The following is a 19250-nucleotide window of genomic DNA, read 5'->3' on the forward strand; positions in this document are numbered from 1 at the left end:
CCAAACTCTTAACACTGAGGAAGACATTAAGATTATGTTTGAAAGTTCCAGAAAAGGCTAGTATAATTTTTGATTAAATGCATCAATTGCTTGTTATTTGTGTAGAGTACGGTCAAAAATGTTGAAATGTACTTAAGTCAAAAGTCATACTGTCACATTGTTGTATGTTATGTTATATGAACTAGCTAGTGGAGTCTGTTTCATGTACCATGTTAGATTCTTTTGTCCATTAGCCTGGGTCAAAATACAGGGACACTTGAAAGAGACAATAACCATAACACTGACTTTCTTAAGTTTTATATTTTTATATTCTTTAGTGTGATGGCGACAGACTGAGGTCTCATCCGGAGGGAGATAAGACAGTGCTTATGAGGCTGGGCGCTAGTCCATAAAGAAGTACTGCAAAGACATGGTCTCTGCAATAAACCTTTATGATGATATGTTAAGAGAAGGAGGTGACAGCAACAGCACGTTGCCGAGTAACAGACCCAATATAGGCTATGTAAAATATTGCATTACATAATTGTGAATATATAACTGACAAGATAATGCAACATTTATGAAAAAATGTATTGCTCATTTGCTTTTCAACCCCATCCCTCAACTGCTTCTGCAACAGTGAGCAGCAAAATAAGTGAGTGAAGGCGATGTGAAAGTTGTCAAATATTATATATAACATATATTTAATACACTAATAATGTATAGTACGGATATAAAAAACAACAACATTATATGTATTTATATTGTAATTCTTGGTGACAGGATTTTTTTGGAAATCACACACAATATTGTGCAAACAATGCATTTAAAAGACACAATCAATTTATGCCAATATGCTGCTGATGTGATGTTAGTAAACTAACCATGACAAGATGAAGGCTACCATTAAAAGAATAGTTTGACATTTTGGGAAATGTGTTCATTCACTTTTTTTAAGAGTTGGAAGAGAAGATTAATCCCACTCATTAAATATAAAGTTACACATAGGAGGCAGTTAGCTTAGCTTAGCATAAAGAAAAGAAACAAGGGGAAACCGCTAGCCTGAATCTGTCTGAAGGTAAAAAACGAAGATCTTTGCTTTTTCTGAGAAATCATGTTTTCTGTCAGTTTCGAGGCATGGCAGATATATTTAAATGCTAAAAACATTAAGTCAGAGGTATGAATCAGAGCAATAGCAAATTCAAATTGAAACAAAGTCATAGCTGCCGGCTTAATCCAAAATTGATCTATTATTCAAAAGTAAATTGATTAAGAGTGCATATTTTGTTAACAGCATAATCCTCAGCTTCCACCCGCTGTTACAGTGTTAGTGTTAGTGTGTAGGCTGTTAGCATGTGACAGAATTTTAAGCTGTGATTGCACTTAGTAGTTTTTATGTATACATTTTTTTGCTGTAAATAAAAGAAAATGATCTTTTATAATGCAGTTGTTCATCTTTTGTACTCATTACTCAACCAGCATAGTTTAAATGTTCATACACACCGCTGAAGTGCTGAACTGTCAGTCAAGTAACAGGATTCATTATGGTAAAATGAATTGGACTTTCATTAATGGAGACAGAGGTGCCTGACCATAGCCCAACACATCTCCCAAACACTCTTTCATGGCTGGGAGCAGTTGCCAGGCAACCATCTGATACTCCAGGAAGTCACTGCTCCCAGGCAAGAAATAATTCAACACATAAGTTCCCATTTCCCAAAATGTTTAACTATTCCTTTAAAGCACAGACTATATCTGACCCTGAGTCTGAGGAATATGTGCTAAGATAAGAGCTCATTAAACATCAGAAGAACAAGTGAAACAGACTGTCTCCAATATCACTTCCTCTTTCACTCATTCACTATCCTCTACACACTTAATAGAGCAGTAAAAGTGAGAATTCAAACACTCATCTCTGACAGGTGAAGCTTTGCACAGCTGAAATTTTCACAATGTGAGACTCCTCAACACACCATGTTAGAACTCTTTGTACATATGTTTCACACTCAGAATTTGGACACTCAAATAAAATAGCAGATGGTAAATATGTTGCTGATGTGATTTGTCAGAGCAGTCGCCATAGCAACCACCTTTGATGCTGGACCAGAATAGCAGCAACATATGAGTAAATGTTCCTTTCTCTTCCCCAACCCCGCTCCTCCTCTTCAAGATCCCACAGATCAGCTATGCGTCAACAGCCCCAGAGTTGAGTGACGACAGGCGCTATGACTTCTTCTCGCGGGTGGTTCCCCCAGACTCATTTCAGGCCCAGGCCATGGTAGACATTATCCAAGCCCTGGGCTGGAGTTATGTCTCCACTGTCGCCTCAGAGGGCAGCTATGGAGAGAAAGGAGTGGAGGCTTTCACACAACTCTCTAAAGAAGCAGGTAAGAAAAGTAATCTCTAAAATTAATTATACTTTTTTTTTTTTTGCTTTTAAACATGCTTTTGTGTTTTTCACTCAGTGGAAGATCAATTTTACATTTTCAATTAATCATAAAATCTGTTGTTTTGGATGGATGAATTATTGATCTGCTTGGCAACTTGAGCTCCCCGGTGAGTTGTGTAGTGTTACTGGAAATGTAGACAGAGAAACATCTTGTAGAAAGGATTCCACATCACAATAATGACCGTTTTAGCTTTTTTGCTGAGTGCAAAGAGAAATTGTTTGAAAATGTCTAATGCGTTCTCTTTGGCCAACAAAGAGGGGAGAGAATTGTCTAGCAACTGGTCATTTGGGACCGCTTCGTTTTACACTGTTTCACTCTGCCTCATTTTTTCATCCCTGCTAGTGAGAGTGCAGGCCTCGATGTTAATGGTGGTCAGTCAGCTCAATGGTCAGTCAGTTCAAACCACTCTTCGTCTGGTTGTGTGTATGAAGCAGCAAGCTTTTAGATATTTTATCTTTAGGGAATGTCTCCAAGAAAACATATTATTTAACAGAGAGAGCCGAACTACTGAATGGTCTAAAAAGCAAGCTATTAGGATCAGTCCGTTTGTTGAGCCCTGTAATATAACATTAATGGGTATTGTGTAGTGGCATTGATCCTTTTCAGACCAAACTGTTAAGGGTTATATATGGGTTTAAAGAGGTTAGAATAGGATGTGGAAGTACACTTAATAACATTTGCATTCACACAGGGGGGCAGAGTTTTGCTTGCACCTGGGAAGAAAATTGTACACACACTTGACTCACCTACTTTACCCACATTGATGCTGTTGTTGGCCTGTAGTAGCACATGTAAATCAGCAGTCACCGCTGTCACCAGGAGACATTCAGTTTCGCCTACAACAGTACAATGGTTTGGCAATCGTTGTCAAATCCTGTAATTTACTGTGCTCTGTGGAACTCTGTAGATTTTATTCACAGTTCCTGCTACATTATTTCTGCAAGATTTGGACAGGGATATGTTTCTGCAATACATTTTGTGTTTGAACAAACAAGTTGGATGACTGCAAGACTTTCAATGCACCAAAGATAGTAATGGCTGTTTTCAACTTCGATTTCTTTTCCATCTTTTGCTAAAATTAGAAAAAAATACTCTCCATCACCCATGATAGCACATCCATGAGATTCCTCTGCAATAAAGGCACAGCAACAGGACCAAGTATTTTGCTGCTTCTCGCCTCGACCTCTGTGGATCCCAACCCATTTCTTGTAAATCACTGGAGTGATCTCTGTCTGCTCTAGTAGACTAATGTGCGGAAACCTCTAAAATGAGGAAAGCTAATGATATCCCACAGGCACTGATCAGAAGTCCAGCATGCATGAATATTTTATCTGTGTGCATTCATGTCCAGTGTGATCACTCATTAAAACTTTAAGAAGCTGTTTGTGACTGTGTAATTTGCATCGACAGAGAGAGAGAGAGTAGTCTGTGTAGGAACATATAAGGAAAAGTCCTGATTTAAGGCTTACTTTGGAAGTTTCAATTCATCTTATATCCTGATAAACAGTTTTTTCCAGCTTATTTTCTCTGATGTTTTCTCGCTGATGTTTTTTCCCCGTAAAGAGCAGTTAACACACTGTTATTATTTTGACTCCTTAACAGCTACATAAAGAGTTTAAAATTATAAGCCATTGTTGTTGTTGACTCATCCCTTTTGCTACTGAGCTGCAGTCATTTTGCAATATATTGTATTCATATACAAATGGGAATTATTTGCTCTAAAGAAAGACGTCCAGTACCCAAGGCATCTTATCTTTGATAAACACATTAATTATGTAATAGCATAGCTGTACATTCACAAGGATTCATTCAAAGGCACCGGTTCTACAATAGAGCTCACTGGAATCGGCTGAATTGAATAAGAAGTAAACATCTGGGTAAATATGAACATTCTGCAAGAAAATCCGGTGTGAGTTAATGTATTAAATGCACATGCTGTTTTCAAAAATTAAAAAAGCAACATTGTTGGGTGGATGCTGTTGCAGCATCCGTGCATGTTGATCCATGAGGCCTTGAGACTTGTTTGTGTGCCTGCCGTGTTTGGTTGCAGTGAAATGTCAGATGCATTAGCAGGATTCTCGCTTCACCACTTCAAGGAGAACCATCTAGCGGACTAATGCAATATGGCTGCCCATTACCTCAAGCTGAGACTGGAGTGATGGTCAGCCTATATTGATCTCCTCTGTTTTTTTCTATTCTTTCTTTTTTTTCCTGTTCTACTTTCTCTCTCCAGGTTGAGGCACTGTTCCATTGTGCACCTTCATCCTGGCTCCAGGAAAAGCTGGCAGAGATTAATCTTGTTTGTATTTTTCTGTGTCTGTCTGGACTCAGGCCAGAGTGATGGAGTTCAGTTTTCCCATTTGATAAAAAGACTCGTATTTGAGGAAAACCTCCCACAACGTATCACAGTGGAATTGATTGCAGCAAGTTGCCAACACCATGCGTTCCTAGATCTAGTCTGAGCTGCGAGGGGGGAAGAAAAAAGTCTGCAAAAGTATAGCAGTAATATTTAGCAGTAGGAGGGGGACTAGGGCATCTGAAAACACTGGAAAATAGACCGCAGTACTTCTGCATGACCCCTCCTCCCCCCTCCTCCCTCCACCGGCAATGTCAAGTCCCAGACCAGCAGGGCAAAGGCACACACAGGATATCGAAGGGCACACAGATGTAGAATATGAATGTCAGCTGCATGTCAGCTTATTTTGATGTGCTCCCACATGTTCAGGCGGGGGAAAACTGGAGGGAGCTGGCCTGCCTTTTGACTGTCAAGGTGATAAATATAATTGCAGCATTACGGATCCCCCAGAGGCTTGGGTTCGGAGGGTGTTGAGTAGGCATGTGGGAGGTCGAATCCATCAAGAGCCTCTAATTTAAAGGGATTTGTATTTCACTAAGCAAAATGGCGAAGCTCGATTCCTTGCCCTGGAGAGCATTTTCAGAACAGAGGGCATGGAGGATGAATAATTGAAGCAGTTAATGCAGTGCATGACCTATGGCACTCAGGCAGATAAGCAGAGAACTTCCATGAGCCTGATGAATTTAGCCATCATGATCATTAAGCTGTCTTTGATGTATTAATCAAATGTGGAGCAGAGGGTAGGACGTCATAATGCATATAGTATTGACATCATGTTGAGGGATCACAGGTAAAAAAATTCAATGTTACAAACTATTGTAGCACACCTTACTTCTGTCATAGACAGTAATGTGACATTTTGAGTGCTTTATAAATACTTTACACAAACATCACTAACTGTAAGCGGTAGCCAGAAGGAACAGTAATACTATACAACCGTAGTACTTGGATAAGATTTCAAGAAGTTGGAGTAAAACATATCCTTCTCCCAGAGCCTGACATCTATCTGTCTCACGTCACATATCTCCAACCAAGAGAGACAGCTCTTCTTTAAACACATTGTTTGAGCTGAGGACTCTTTCAAGTCCATAGAAAGCCTTACAGTGACAGGTGAAGTCGGCCCGACCCACAGTACAGCACTCGTGAAGCACAGATACAGCCCTTGCATTTTCATCGTGCCTGCCTCCCTGCCTGGGTGACTGACTGACCGTCTGACTGACTGACAGATGGGGTATTCTGCAGCCATTCAATAATTTAGCCACCATTGCACAACTGCCTGTTTGCAGCATTTAAGGTAGTCTTGAGCTTGCAGCATATTCAGCTCTGGGGCTCTCTGAAGATGGGATCTGCTCCAAATGCTTCTTATCTTCATCAGTGGCTCCTGTGGTCCCTGTCTGAATTATTGACTGTTGTGACCTATAATAAATCTCTGCTCAAGACTGTTATACCATTGTAACTCTTCACACATATCCACGGGGTTCTTGTCATAATGGAGTTAATGCATTTTCATGAGACTTAAGTTCTCAGCATATTATAAGGGTTTTTTCTCCTCTCTGGAATTAATGTGTGATAACTACCTGCAGACGCACTGCCCTCTGGGAATGAAAGGTGCTGCTAATACACCAGAATCAGATATTAAACAGTGTTAGACTTTCCTTAAACAGAAACCTGGAAGCACACTGGAAGCTTTCTGACTGAAATCAACTGAAATCTCTGTGCTGAAATGGAGCTTTAGTGTCATCCCTTGGAGACCCACAAAGCTAGCTTCTCTGTAGAAATGACACCAAGCATGTTTCATTTTAGCCGGGTACCAACAGCTAGGCCATTAGCGGGATCTCCATTTTTATGTTTAGTCCACTTAGGGAAGGATAACAGCAGCCATCCCAGAGGTCTTTAGGCACACAGAATGTTGTCTGTAAGAAATATCCCTAATTCTTCCTGCTGATACTAGAAAAATGGATAATTAAGAGAAGGTTCAGCAGTTGTCATTTTGCTATCTTCTGCCTTTAGAAATGCCACAGTAAACCGTGACTGGAGATGTGTGATCTGCTAACTAAAAGCTGTTTATATCAAAGTAATGAGCCTGAGGAGACCGGCAATTAGGAGATTCCTTCCATTTCTCTGTCTACTCAGGGAAACTCAAACTGAAAGGTTATTGGGTAGACTATTAAAATGCTTGAGTGGGAGAAATTTTAATTGGTTTGCGTAGAGCTTTGCTGTTGATTCAGTACACAGGCTGCTTGCCTTAGTCTTGGCTTACATTTAGGATGTACTCTTGCACAGGTGATCATATCATCTGTTTATCCAAACTGCTTCAAAGGTTAGGTTGTCCTCCGTGCCTATAATTACCACACTAGAGTGGAGCAAACTCTTTTTTAAATCTTTTTTTTTTTTTTTTTTTATCAAAGATGTAATTTTGCTCCTCTACCCGATAATGAGGTGTGGAATATAACCCGGAGAAAACAAGTGAACTGTAAAAGCCAGTTGGGATGATATGCGGTGCCAAATATCCAGCAACTATTTAGAAACGTACGGCAGCAATCAGTACCCTTCATCCTGTACAAAGTCATTAGTGGTGACCTGTCTGAGAATGATTTATTGTCAGCATTAATATCCTCTTTGTTTGTTATTGCCGGCTGTGCTATCTGATTGGTTCAGGGTCCAACAAGAGATGTTTGATAATGACTTTAAATGAAAAGTCAATGGCAAGCTGTTGGATTTTCTCAAATCCATAATATGAAATCTGTAGCTTTATGTCCCTGTTGGTGAGGATTATTGGATTTGTTATAGCAGCTATACGATATGTTTATAACTCTCTCACTCTGAGAAACGATTCTGGTGCTCAGTCGGAACGCGCAGTTTAGGTGTTATATTGCATGCTGCTGTGGTTTGCAGATCATTGCCAAAATGTAAATGTATACACTGTAAGACTATCATTTAGACTCTACCGCAAGCATGACAGCATCATTAAAATCACCCTATTGTGTTGAGATGTTTTCCATTTTCACATGGATGTGATTTCCATGTAAGAAAGAAGCTTTCCTCTATTGTGACCTGAGGCTTTTATCTTTGTGTATGTGTGTATGTGTATGTGTATGTGTATGTGTGTGTTTGTGTATGTGTGTGTGTTTGCACATCTGTTTGTGTGAGTGGCTGAATGGGTAAGATCATCCCAGAGGCCTTATCATTTCTACTTTCTTCCCATTAAAAGGTGGAATATGTGTCGCCCAGTCTTTGAAAATTCCCCACAACCCCAAGCTGGAGGATTATGACAAAATCATCCAACAACTGCTGGAAACCCAGCACTCACGGGCAGTCATCATCTTTGCTAGTGAAGAAGACATACGGTGAGCAACACATTCTGGCTTCATCCATTTTGTTCAGGCACGTTGATGACATGCCATGTTGGGGTCTTTAATCTCTGAGTAGCAGCTCCTGAAGACGGGGCTAGAGGCACAGATTTGCCATGCGTACAGGATGTCTGCTACACAAACATGCCTCCAACAACACAAACACAAGCATGCCTTGGAGAAGAAGTAGGAATAAAGATCACAACAAAGCAACAGAGATATTGTTTCATTTACAATGCCCCACAGGAGACGTTTATGTAAAGAAACACAGAATGAAACATTTAGTACCTGTAAATTCAGAATGAGGAATCCAGATATGGATTTACTTGTGAAATGTAAACGAAAAGGGAAGATGAGTATGAAACGAGATAAATGACTAACTCGTACTGTTATGTTAAATGAAAGCTAAACATAACATCTTTGCTCAACACAACATACAGCGCAACACAACACACTATAGCAGTCAACACAAAACAAAAAGCTTTCCTTTCCTTCTCAGGATTTATGATATAATTTGAAGAAGTGTCCATGACAGCGCTGTAATGTCCAAGCAACTCCTTAAAGCCAGCTGTGCCGCTGTGTAATAGTTATTAGATTGCACACCTTTTGTGCTCTCTCCTAATTCTAACACAAATGCCCTTGCAGTGGAGTTCTCAACGCCACCAAGAGGGCCAATCAGGTGGGCCATTTCCTGTGGATTGGATCCGACAGCTGGGGGGCCAAGAGCAGCCCGATCCACCAGCTCGAAGATGTAGCAGTGGGAGCAGTCACTATACTGCCCAAACGCTCCTCCATTAAAGGTATGTACACACTGGTCCACACAGAGCATGCTTCAAAACATAATATTTTAATGTAGGACTAAATTGCCTTCTTCTGTGTTATTACTTGCAGACCAAAATAAAAGCAAAAAAACAAGTAAAATATTCATATTTCTGTCTGTTTACAATAATTGTTTTTTGCCACATGGAGGCAGTGAAACATTCTGTCAACAAAAACATTTTGTAAAGCTGATATGGCGACATTGTGTACCATCATCATTCATTTGGAATTGAGGTTCTGACCAGAATACTAATAGTCTATTTTAATAATGTTCACCACCTGGTAGGTATCTTTGTCTGTCCGGTGTTTGGTGCTGGACAGTGTATTGAGGGTTTTTAGAGCTTCTTAGCTGAAAACCACTGCCTGGTGAGGTATGAGAGCGTCAAGAGTGACCCAAAACAGTAAAGTTTCAAGTTGTAAGAGCAAAATAATGAGCTGAAAGATTCTGTAAAGCTCTGTAGAGATGAGGAGAGGTCAGGTGGTGACTCTCTGTGGGTTCATCACATCCCATTTACATTAAACATAGTCATTTCATCCATTATTAATGTAGAAATATTGATTAGCACAGCTTTAAGAGCAGAACATCACATTCAAAACGTGTTATCATTTCCCTGCATTGCTGACAACAAACAAGGAGGTCTGTGATGTTCAATGCATTTTAAGAAATATTTTGTGATGACACACTGTACTTTCTTTTACCTTTTTGGTGCACTCATTCCACCCTCCCTCATCCATCTGTCTTTCTGTCTATGTAGTTAGACATTTCCTACATTTCTCAGAACGACTCGACAGTCCTCAGAGAACAAGTTTGACCTTGTTGTTGCATTTGGCTGTGAGTTGTACATGATCAGACTAAGGTCAGTTTGAACAAACATGGATTTTTATGAGATACTGAAACCAATGAATGTAAACTGTTTCATCCCATTGCAGTCGTGTCAGACATGTGTGCGGTTTTACATATTTTTGGTCAGACAGCTGTCCATGGAGAAAGTGGCTCTGCATTATTAAAAGGGATGAAAAATGATGCGTCTGAGAACAAGCTTCAATTTAGTTTTTGTTTTCTATCCATACACCCCAAAATAAATGTAATTTCTGATGCTTGGAGCTAAGTGGTGAATGTCTCTTTAAAACTGTAGCTCAAATAAGTCTACCAGCAAGAAAAAGGAAGCCAAGTAGAAAATTATACTGCTGTATCTGCCAGGCCATGGACCAATTTAACACTGAAATAGAATATTATCAGCATGTACCGTATACTTTAAATCCAGTTCAATGTCACTATCTTAATAACCACACATCATTATAATCGAGGAAAGTTAGAGTTTTTGTGAAGCTTTCTTAATCAGTGGAGGTCTAGGCAGGACAGATGTACACTCTGGGGGCAGAAAGAATATCATTACTGTAATCTAGCATGCATCATTGATAGTCTTTTGAAAATAAAATCAGCTGAGTCATTTTAGCTCTGATTAGTCATTATCACCTCTACCCACTACTCAGCTGATATGACTGGATAACAGAGAGCGGAGACCCAGACAGAGACTTTAAAATACAAAATTCAGATAATTTTCCAGAAAGAAATGTTACAGCATGTTTCTGAAAGAAAAGGTAATAAAAGAGTCCTACATCATTAATCTCTCAGTGTAGTCTTTTGCATTGTCCCGCCTCATTTTCCTGACCCACATTGGGTGTTAAAGTTGCACAAACAGGAAAGCAAAATTCTGCATACAGGCTTTCTTTTTCCTTTGTTACAGCAAGTTATCTCTCCTCAAGCTAATGCTTCATACAGACATCTAGACCTGTATGTTGAAATTAGAGTTCAACTCAGACATCTAGACCTGTATGTTGAAATTAGAGTTCAACTCATACATCATTACATCATGTTTTCAATCTATCTCTGTGGGATTTTATGAAGTCAAGGAAACCTGCTCAGCACCTACCGGACCTTGGAGCCTGAGGCAACAGGCTGGCTGTGCCACCACTTACAATTCTTGCGTTATTTATTATGCATCCTGTTTTTTAATTAATGTAATTTCCAAGATGAAAGAAGTGATTAAAGTTCCATGGGGCTCAAGAGGAAGAGGAACCACCATGGTCAAATTTTGATGAAGTGGTGCCTTTGCTGGTTTGCTTCCAGCACCTAGCGGCCAGCACCACACCACCACTGCCTGCCGCCACACTGCTGCTACATAAGTTTCGTTTCATTTCCTCCAGGTTTGAAGTGGTTGATAATTGGTCCGGAACTGAGCCGTTCTCTTCTTTCCTCTTATTCCCAGGGTTTGATGAATACTTTACTGCGCTCACGCTTGAGAACAACCGCAGGAACGTGTGGTTTGCTGAGTTTTGGGAGGAAAACTTTGACTGCAGGCTTCTCAGTGCCTCCAAGAGAGAGGATACCAGCCGTAAATGCACAGGTACAATGGGTTTTGACATGAACAAATTAAGAACATTTCTGTATTACACTAATAGCTTATGCATATTTTCACCCTCCTACGTATGATTTGAACTTGACCTTTTGACGCTGCAGATAGACTGTTGAGGCTTTGTTCAACCCCTCTTGTCTGTTGCAGAGCCAGAAAGTCTAACACCAGGTGTTTCTACCCAGCGGGTGCAGGACATGCAGAGTTTATTATTAGAATAATAATGCACCACGTGTCATAGTCATACTACAGTTACAGACCGTCTGCTCCTGTGGCTAATGTCCTGTTAGTGTTATATCCCATTTTCCTTATATTCCCCCTTAACCCAGTCACCAGCTCAGCACAGTCATGGTGTGTGTACTAGCTCTACTGAGTGAGAGTACACTTTATTTAGGTTGAAAAATTACCAGGAAAACAACAGAAAGCTAAGTAAACACTGTTCATAAACCCATTGTGGTTTATCACCAGTATTAATGATAGTGTTGTTGCCAACAGTGATGCATGCTTGTATTACCTAAACCCAGCCTGCCAACAGTGTGACAGGCATTGCACTGCATTTATTATCTACATGGATGATGCCTGTGATGTGGGATGCTGTATTAATCTTGCTTGCATATGTGATGGCAGTGTGACACAAATTACTGTTTGCTGAAGGATTTTGTTTCCTTTATAATCTCCTGTTTGGCGTATTTTGTCAGGCGTCAAAGACAAAAGATGCTTGTCCACTTAGTGAGCCCCGCAAAACCTCTGTAAAATGACTGTAAAAGTCTCTTATCTCTTCTTCAATTCCACTGAAAATGGCTTTTATATTACTTTGAAGCCCAGACCACTGTCTTGATATTCCTTTTTTTTTAATACCTCAATCCAAGTTGATATTTATGAACACTACATACTAACAGGAGGCTTTTGCATTTAAATGCTGTCCATTGAACACCCTATGCAGAGCTCACAGAAGCAAAAAGGTTACGTGTGGGCTGAAATGTATGTTAAGTTCTGAGAAATGGGATGAAATGTCAGCCCAGATTACTGTTGACCTCCTTCAGTTTGTGCAAGTCTCCCACAATCTTATGTGTGTCCTGTTAACATCTGCTACTCCTTCACTGAGCTCTACATGTGAACTATGAGCAGCTATCACGGTGGAGAGAAATTGTCTTTTACTATCAGCTATTTTCGTGATGATGCATTTTTGTTAACTGGACACAATATAACAATTATGATGATGACGATTAGAAGTAATAGTAGTAGTTTGTTATTATGATTTTTATTCACTCTTTGGGAATGCAGCTCTCATCTACCAGCAGTATGAAATAGCAAATTCAGTATATAACAACAACACAAATCCAACAGAGGTTATACATTACGTATTCAAGCGGCGTATCAGCAGCATGAGGCAAAACCTTTACAGCAGCCTACAGTGAAAGGGCAGAGCACTGGCAAGAGGATATGAAAGAGCATGCAGCCACTGTGGAAGAGTATGATGCTGAAGTTCATGGTAATCTTCATCACCTTGCAGATGGGACAAATGGGGCCCATTCTTAGCAGTCTATTACTTCGTATTGCACCGCAGGAATTTAATATGCTGTATTTGTCACAAACACTTTGCCTCACAGCTCAGCTTGATATGTTCCATTTTTTGCACTTGGGAATTAAACGTGTCCTCTTATTTTCTATGCCACATTGTCCCTCTAGGTGTAATTCTTATGATATGAAAACTGAACTAACTGGCAGCAAAATGGTAAATGGAGGAATAAAAATGAAGCTGAAGATGATAGTGAGTGCTGAGAGAATGTAATGTCTAATGACTCGTGGTGTATTTGGCTGTTGAGTTTCTTTTCTTCCCTTAGGCCAGGAGCGCATTGGGGCCGACTCTAAGTACGAGCAGGAAGGGAAGGTGCAATTTGTGATTGATGCTGTGTACGCCATGGCCCACGCTCTCCACAACATGCAGAGGGACTTGTGTCCTGATCATCCTGGTGTGTGTCCACAGATGGAGACTGCAGAGGGAAAGACTCTGCTGAAGTACATACGCAACACCAGCTTCAATGGTGAGGGATACGTTGTAAAAGTCTACACATCAGACATTTACACAATTTGCAAAAAAGAAAAACTGACAGTAACGTGCAACGTGATACATAACATTGTGAGTAGCTATTAAGAAGCAAATGAAGAACAAATCAGTAACAAGGTGGTTATTGATAAATTGTTAATGAATAGTCAATAACTTCGTAGCAGAAAATAATGAGTTACTATAGAACAGACTTGAAAATAACATATAAATAAATCCTTATTTAATGATCAGTTCATAAATATCTGTAAATCGACATTCTGTTCACTTTCATATTGAGTTGTTCCTAATTAACTCTGAGACAGATGCTGAGTGGCAAAAAAACTAGTAATGACTCATTAATTACTTAAACATCAGTGCCTTCTTATTAGTGATATATCAATTATTAAGTGTTTTCTGACTCCTGTGTAGTCCTTCACTCATTCTTTAGTAACTACACATAATGTTATGTACTGTACTGTAAACAGACCTTGATGCAAGGACTTCACTCACAGTAATTTCAGTTGTACCCTGTTGGCCTACTGCAGTTATTTAACTGTTACTCTGTCCTGAAGTATTTTATGGCAAGCCGTTGTGTGTCCACACCAATCAGCAGAGTCAAAATTACACGTAATTTAGCACAAAATAAAATTATGGACATAACAGCCAGAGTGATCTCAGCTTCAGACTATAAAAATGAGTCAAATAGGCAATAAATGCACACCATGCTCTCTATTTTATGCGTCATATAGTTGCTTGTGGGCTTACTGCTATCTAAATTTACATTTAATTTAATTCATAGTTCAAAGCACAACAACATTTTCTAGGACTGTGTAATATTTTCATCCTATTAGATATATTATAGGTCTGCCAGTTCTTGAACCTCTGCATTATTCAGCCGTGTACAGAAAGTGATGTGGAAGATACTTAACAATTAATGGCAAATTGCTATTAATGACAACTGCTCTGAAATGCAGAAGGGGTAGGAGAAGAGAGCCGAATGGGAGATGGGTTTAACACAAGAGAAACCTTTGTCATTACAAATGTGCTGGCATGTATGTCAGCCAGTGATCATTAGAGGCTCTTCTGAAGTACACTGTGTCTTCACAAAATGTTCTAGATCACACTCAGCAGCTTAAAATAAGAAATCAGTGTAATCTCCTCACAAAACTGTCCTACTTTAAGAGGTAGACCTGGCTCATTCACTATGATGTGTCATATGTGACTAAATGTATACTAAAATCATGCTTCCCTGCTTAGTTCAAGAAATGCATGAAAAGGTGACATAGATATAAATGGTTTGCCAATACTTTTAATAATATTTTGCTCCAAAATATGACAGCTTTTGTGAAAGGATTTTTGTTATTACATCAATTCAGTCATCAAAAATGAGCGAATTGTACATAGCCAAGATTAAGTCAAATCCCTTTTCTCGTATCTCCTAAAAAATCCCGGTTATTAACTGGGAACTTTGGGACTTGAGTACTGGTTAACCAGGCCAGTAAAGTGATTTTTACTACATTATTCAGTCTGAGACTGTGTTGTTCATGTTAGCCTGTTTCTGTTTGGGAGGTTGGTTTGTTTTGTTTTGCTGCTACCAATCAGCAGACTGGAAAACCCTAAAGAGGTTTTCCAGTCTTTACAGTATACGACACCCTCTATCCTTAGTCCCTCGATTCTGATAAGGAAAAACTCCCCCTGGAAAAAAATCAGTAGCGAGTGACACATCCGTCCTGTTGAGATCATTTTCAGTCACACAGAAGCTGCGGTACTGCTTTCTAGAATAATTTAACTCAAAATCTTTCCCAACGGTTGAAGAAATATGCAGATTTTAAGGGTAGTTATTTCTGTAAGTCGACACAGGTGTATCAATGTCATTCATGCTTGTTGCCATTTTTGGAGCAATTTGTATCTAGCTGTTTTTCATGGCCCACAAAGCTCTGATGGCTCATTCTTCCAACTAACAACACAGACACTGAAAAAGGTGGGCAGAGGACTGGAACTAACCTGTGAAATTTCTACCTGGCTTAAAGGATAAGGCCTGCAATATATCTATACTTTTGTTATTGTCGATAAATCCAAGACCAAATGCAATCGTTCATCTCTCAAAACTCTGACTTCTCTGCTCTGTATGTGGCAGCCACAAGCCCTAAAAAAGGCCAAGTAATGTTTCCTAAAAACAGCTGAGGGCTGTAGTTTTTAGGAAACATTACTCAAACATGAATAAATAGTGTATTTGCTGGGGACTATTTTCAGCTGCAGATTAATGCACACTTGGTGTGTTACTGAGTATTCCAGCAGCAGGACGGTGTATATGGGATAGATACAAATTAATTTTACTGGGCAGTGGTCATAGTGATGAAGCATCATATCAGTCAGTGTAGCAGCATTGCTCATTGATACATACATTTTTAATAGTTTTTGGACAACAGTGGAGATTTAAGCTTCAATTTAAGAAAACTATAGACGGCCACCAGATTTATTCATTGACAGATAATAAATCATCATTCACTAAAAGTATACTGACCCATCAAAGGTTTATGTTCTTATGCACATTGTGTGTTTTGTTGAGTGAAGTTCAGAATATGCAATACTGTGATCACATTTAACAAGGTGAATTACTCTTTACTTTTATCTGTAAACAGAAATGTGTGAAAACTTCTGTCAGTGAGCTAAATGTTAAAGTGCTGCCTGTCTGCCTCTAACACCGTTGCTAAGGCAGAAGTGCAGATCTCCAGCAAGCGTGAAGCCCTCGGATTTTAAGGGGGGATTAAAGAAAGAGAATATATGCAATTGCTTCAGCAAGGCTAAACTTTCAAGGATACCTTAATTAAGTGCAGATTCATGAATGGGACTGAGAATCTGCTGTCCAATTTTAAAAACCACCTGGGCTTGTGCTGACTTTTCTGGATTTTTGGTTGCTAAAAAACATTCACTTCTATGTGGCACTGACAAAGACAGAGCCAAAAATAAGACCTCTACAGTACCTTCTCTATCTCCTCTCCCTCTTTCTGTTTTGCTATTATATTCTCGAACCTTCTCACAGGCGAATGAAGGTTATTCTTTTGTGGCTTCGTCAGGCATATCTCACTGCCCCTTATTGCATTTAGACTGGAACCACACGCATTATCCTGTGTATGTGCCACTGCTAATGTATGTTTGAGAGTGAAGGAGTGTAAGCCTCCTTTGTTGATCTCCCTACTGCACCGGAGTCACAGAGCTGAAGAGTGAGAAGCAGAAAAAAAGGAGAGAATAATGATGCGAGAGAAACACAGCAGTAGATCCCCAGTCCACCCACACTGCTCGGTACAGCACAGCAGCAGTGCACTTTTGTCATGTCTTAGTTCAGAGCCACATGCAAATGTATAAATCTTTCATCTTAGACAGCACTCTCACTAAGGAGTCTACACAGACCATTTTGTTCCCTTGAAAATATCAGGCAATAGAAAACAGAAAGGAATTTTTAATGCCTTTTTATCTGCACAGACAGAAATGCCACTTAATTATTTGCTCTAAAGCTGAAGAGCGCCAAGTGCCCAATCACTCATGTCACTTTATTGAAAAGACTTTGTGTATTATGGTATGCTGGGGCGTGGAGTAAGAATGGTAACCCTTCACAGATTTTGCTCACAGTAGTCAATATTTTGTCAACATCTCTATACACACTGTCAACACGTCTACTTTGTCTGTTTGGTGGAAGCAGAAGTGACGGGAAGGTGACTGCCACCCACCGAGATTGAGTTTTTTTTTTTTATATTACTATTTCCACGACTGCTACTACTACTACTACTACTACTACTACTACTTCACAAACACACTTGAATTAATGCTGAACAGTCATCCTGCTTCATTTTTTGTGCCAACACATGGATACTGATGAATAAGTACTTTTAAATATAGGTACGGATGGGTCAATTATCTCTAAAATCTCACCTTTCTGCATTGTTAATGTGGGATATGAGTGCTGTCACTTTGGATAACAGCAGATAGTGAGGGATTTGTGGGTCTGCATACAAATTAAAATGTCTACTTAAGGTCTTATAAACTGACATGTATAATGCACAGTGGTGTCAAAAAGTCAAAAAGAAAAAATCTTGGGGCATGTCCGTAGAATTTCATTGAAACAGCCCCAAATGTTTCTCTTGCTACCTCTGCCTCTCTTGTTTTACAAGAGGCCTGAAACTTTTGTAGAATGTTCAATGACAAATGTCCTTGGAAAAAAACAACTGGAAAGAGATGAAAATTCACCTCTGGCTTATATAAGGAAAAGGTACAGTGGCCTTCCATACAAAAGCCATAAGCTCTGTTCTAGATACAAAATACAACATATTCCCAAAAGTGTTTTTGGACATATGCTCTTGCTCCTTTCTCTACACTTTTTATAGCCAAAGCTATTAAAGTGCTTAATTCCCATGCCAAGTGTCATGTCCGACTCCCCCTGCCCCATTTCAAAATGGTATCTCCATTTGTGTCGACAGACAACTGTATGCAGTGCCGAGGTGAATAGACTTGCAGTTTTTCATTCTCCCTCAGCATTGTGAGACAGTAAGAATTACCTCATCAACAATGCAGACCTCATGTATTAAATAAAGTACAACTATTTTCCCATTAATGTCATTCAGCATTCACTGCTGTGAGCTAGACCTGATGTTGAGTGACATCTGCATTAACAAGCTACCTTGCACTCGCTCTGCAGTTATGAGGATCGTATCATTGACTGATTTCCACACGTCCACACTGCATATGACTGACAGGCTCAAGAGCTTGCACAAATTCACATTTAAAGAACTCTATTTCTCAAGCGTAATGTTTCAGGTGTCCGCAGTCCTCTGTAAGCTAATTAGTGGAATCTTCAAGGCTCTGCTTGAGACAGGCCGCTACACACTGAGAGCAGATGGGGACGGTATGAGACTTTGGATGACCTGTTTATCATCCTTCCATCTCCTGTTGTTGTCCACTCTGCGATTGAAATGCATTACTTTTAACGTGAGGAGGCCTGCACTCATCTGCACTCTGCACTCATCGGTGTCTGATATTAGAGTACAGCTGGGAGTCAATTTATCTAACCATGCTTTGAATGTGAAAATATATTCCTCCACTGGCCATTGTGCAGCCGTGATGGTGCATAGGAAACAGGTGAGGAGTGGCTATATCGGTCAGTAGGGAGCTCACTTTCTCGTCCATCATTATCATGGAGGTGCAAGATATAGGTCACAGTGTTTGGAGGTTTTTAACCGAGAGGAAGAGACTCACACTCGGTGGTCCTTTGTGTCCATTAGGGCCACTGCACAGTAAGAGGCAAGGGGTTAAAAGTTCATGTTTTTCTCTTATAACAAGAAGTGTTGTACCCTGTCACACTAGTGTCTAACACTTTTCTATTCTGTCATCCTTTTGCTGCATTTCCTCTCCATTTCTCTGTACAGGCAGTGCCGGCACCTCTGTTGTGTTTAACAAGAATGGCGATGCTCCCGGACGCTACGACCTGTTCCAGTTCCAGATGACCAACTCCTCCACCCCAGAGTACAAGGCGGTAGGACAGTGGGTGGAAACCCTGCAGCTCAGGGTATGACCATTTAACGATACTGAACACAGACAACAGACAGACAATGGCAAATGTTTAAATGCTTGTATCCAAATAGGATATCTGGGCTCAGCGATGCTAAAGATTTTTCTAGTGTGAAAATGTTTTGTGTTTTCCAAAAGAGAAATCTCTTATGTGACAAGGGGGTGCACATTATTTGCATCTCAAATAGGGAGAGAGCTCAGGTGGAGGCATGTTTTACTTTCAGTCTAATTGATGTATTTTAGGTGCAGGAATAATCTGTTTGTGCAATTTAC

General features: G+C 39.9%; 1 protein-coding gene across 1 annotated transcript in view; it reads left to right on the plus strand.

Annotated features, from left to right (window-relative positions):
• LOC128356943 (metabotropic glutamate receptor 7) overlaps positions 1–19250 on the plus strand; it is a 58934-nt gene that overhangs the window by 22529 nt on the left and 17155 nt on the right. Inside the window, exons 2-7 of the mRNA XM_053317131.1 lie at positions 2150–2366; positions 7997–8132; positions 8781–8935; positions 11225–11362; positions 13213–13413; positions 18836–18975. Coding sequence (XP_053173106.1) covers positions 2150–2366; positions 7997–8132; positions 8781–8935; positions 11225–11362; positions 13213–13413; positions 18836–18975 — 987 coding nt within the window. The remainder of the gene's footprint in view (positions 1–2149; positions 2367–7996; positions 8133–8780; positions 8936–11224; positions 11363–13212; positions 13414–18835; positions 18976–19250) is intronic.

This window comes from Scomber japonicus, chromosome 4, assembly GCF_027409825.1.
Source record: "Scomber japonicus isolate fScoJap1 chromosome 4, fScoJap1.pri, whole genome shotgun sequence".
NCBI classification, from domain to species: Eukaryota; Metazoa; Chordata; class Actinopteri; order Scombriformes; family Scombridae; genus Scomber; species Scomber japonicus.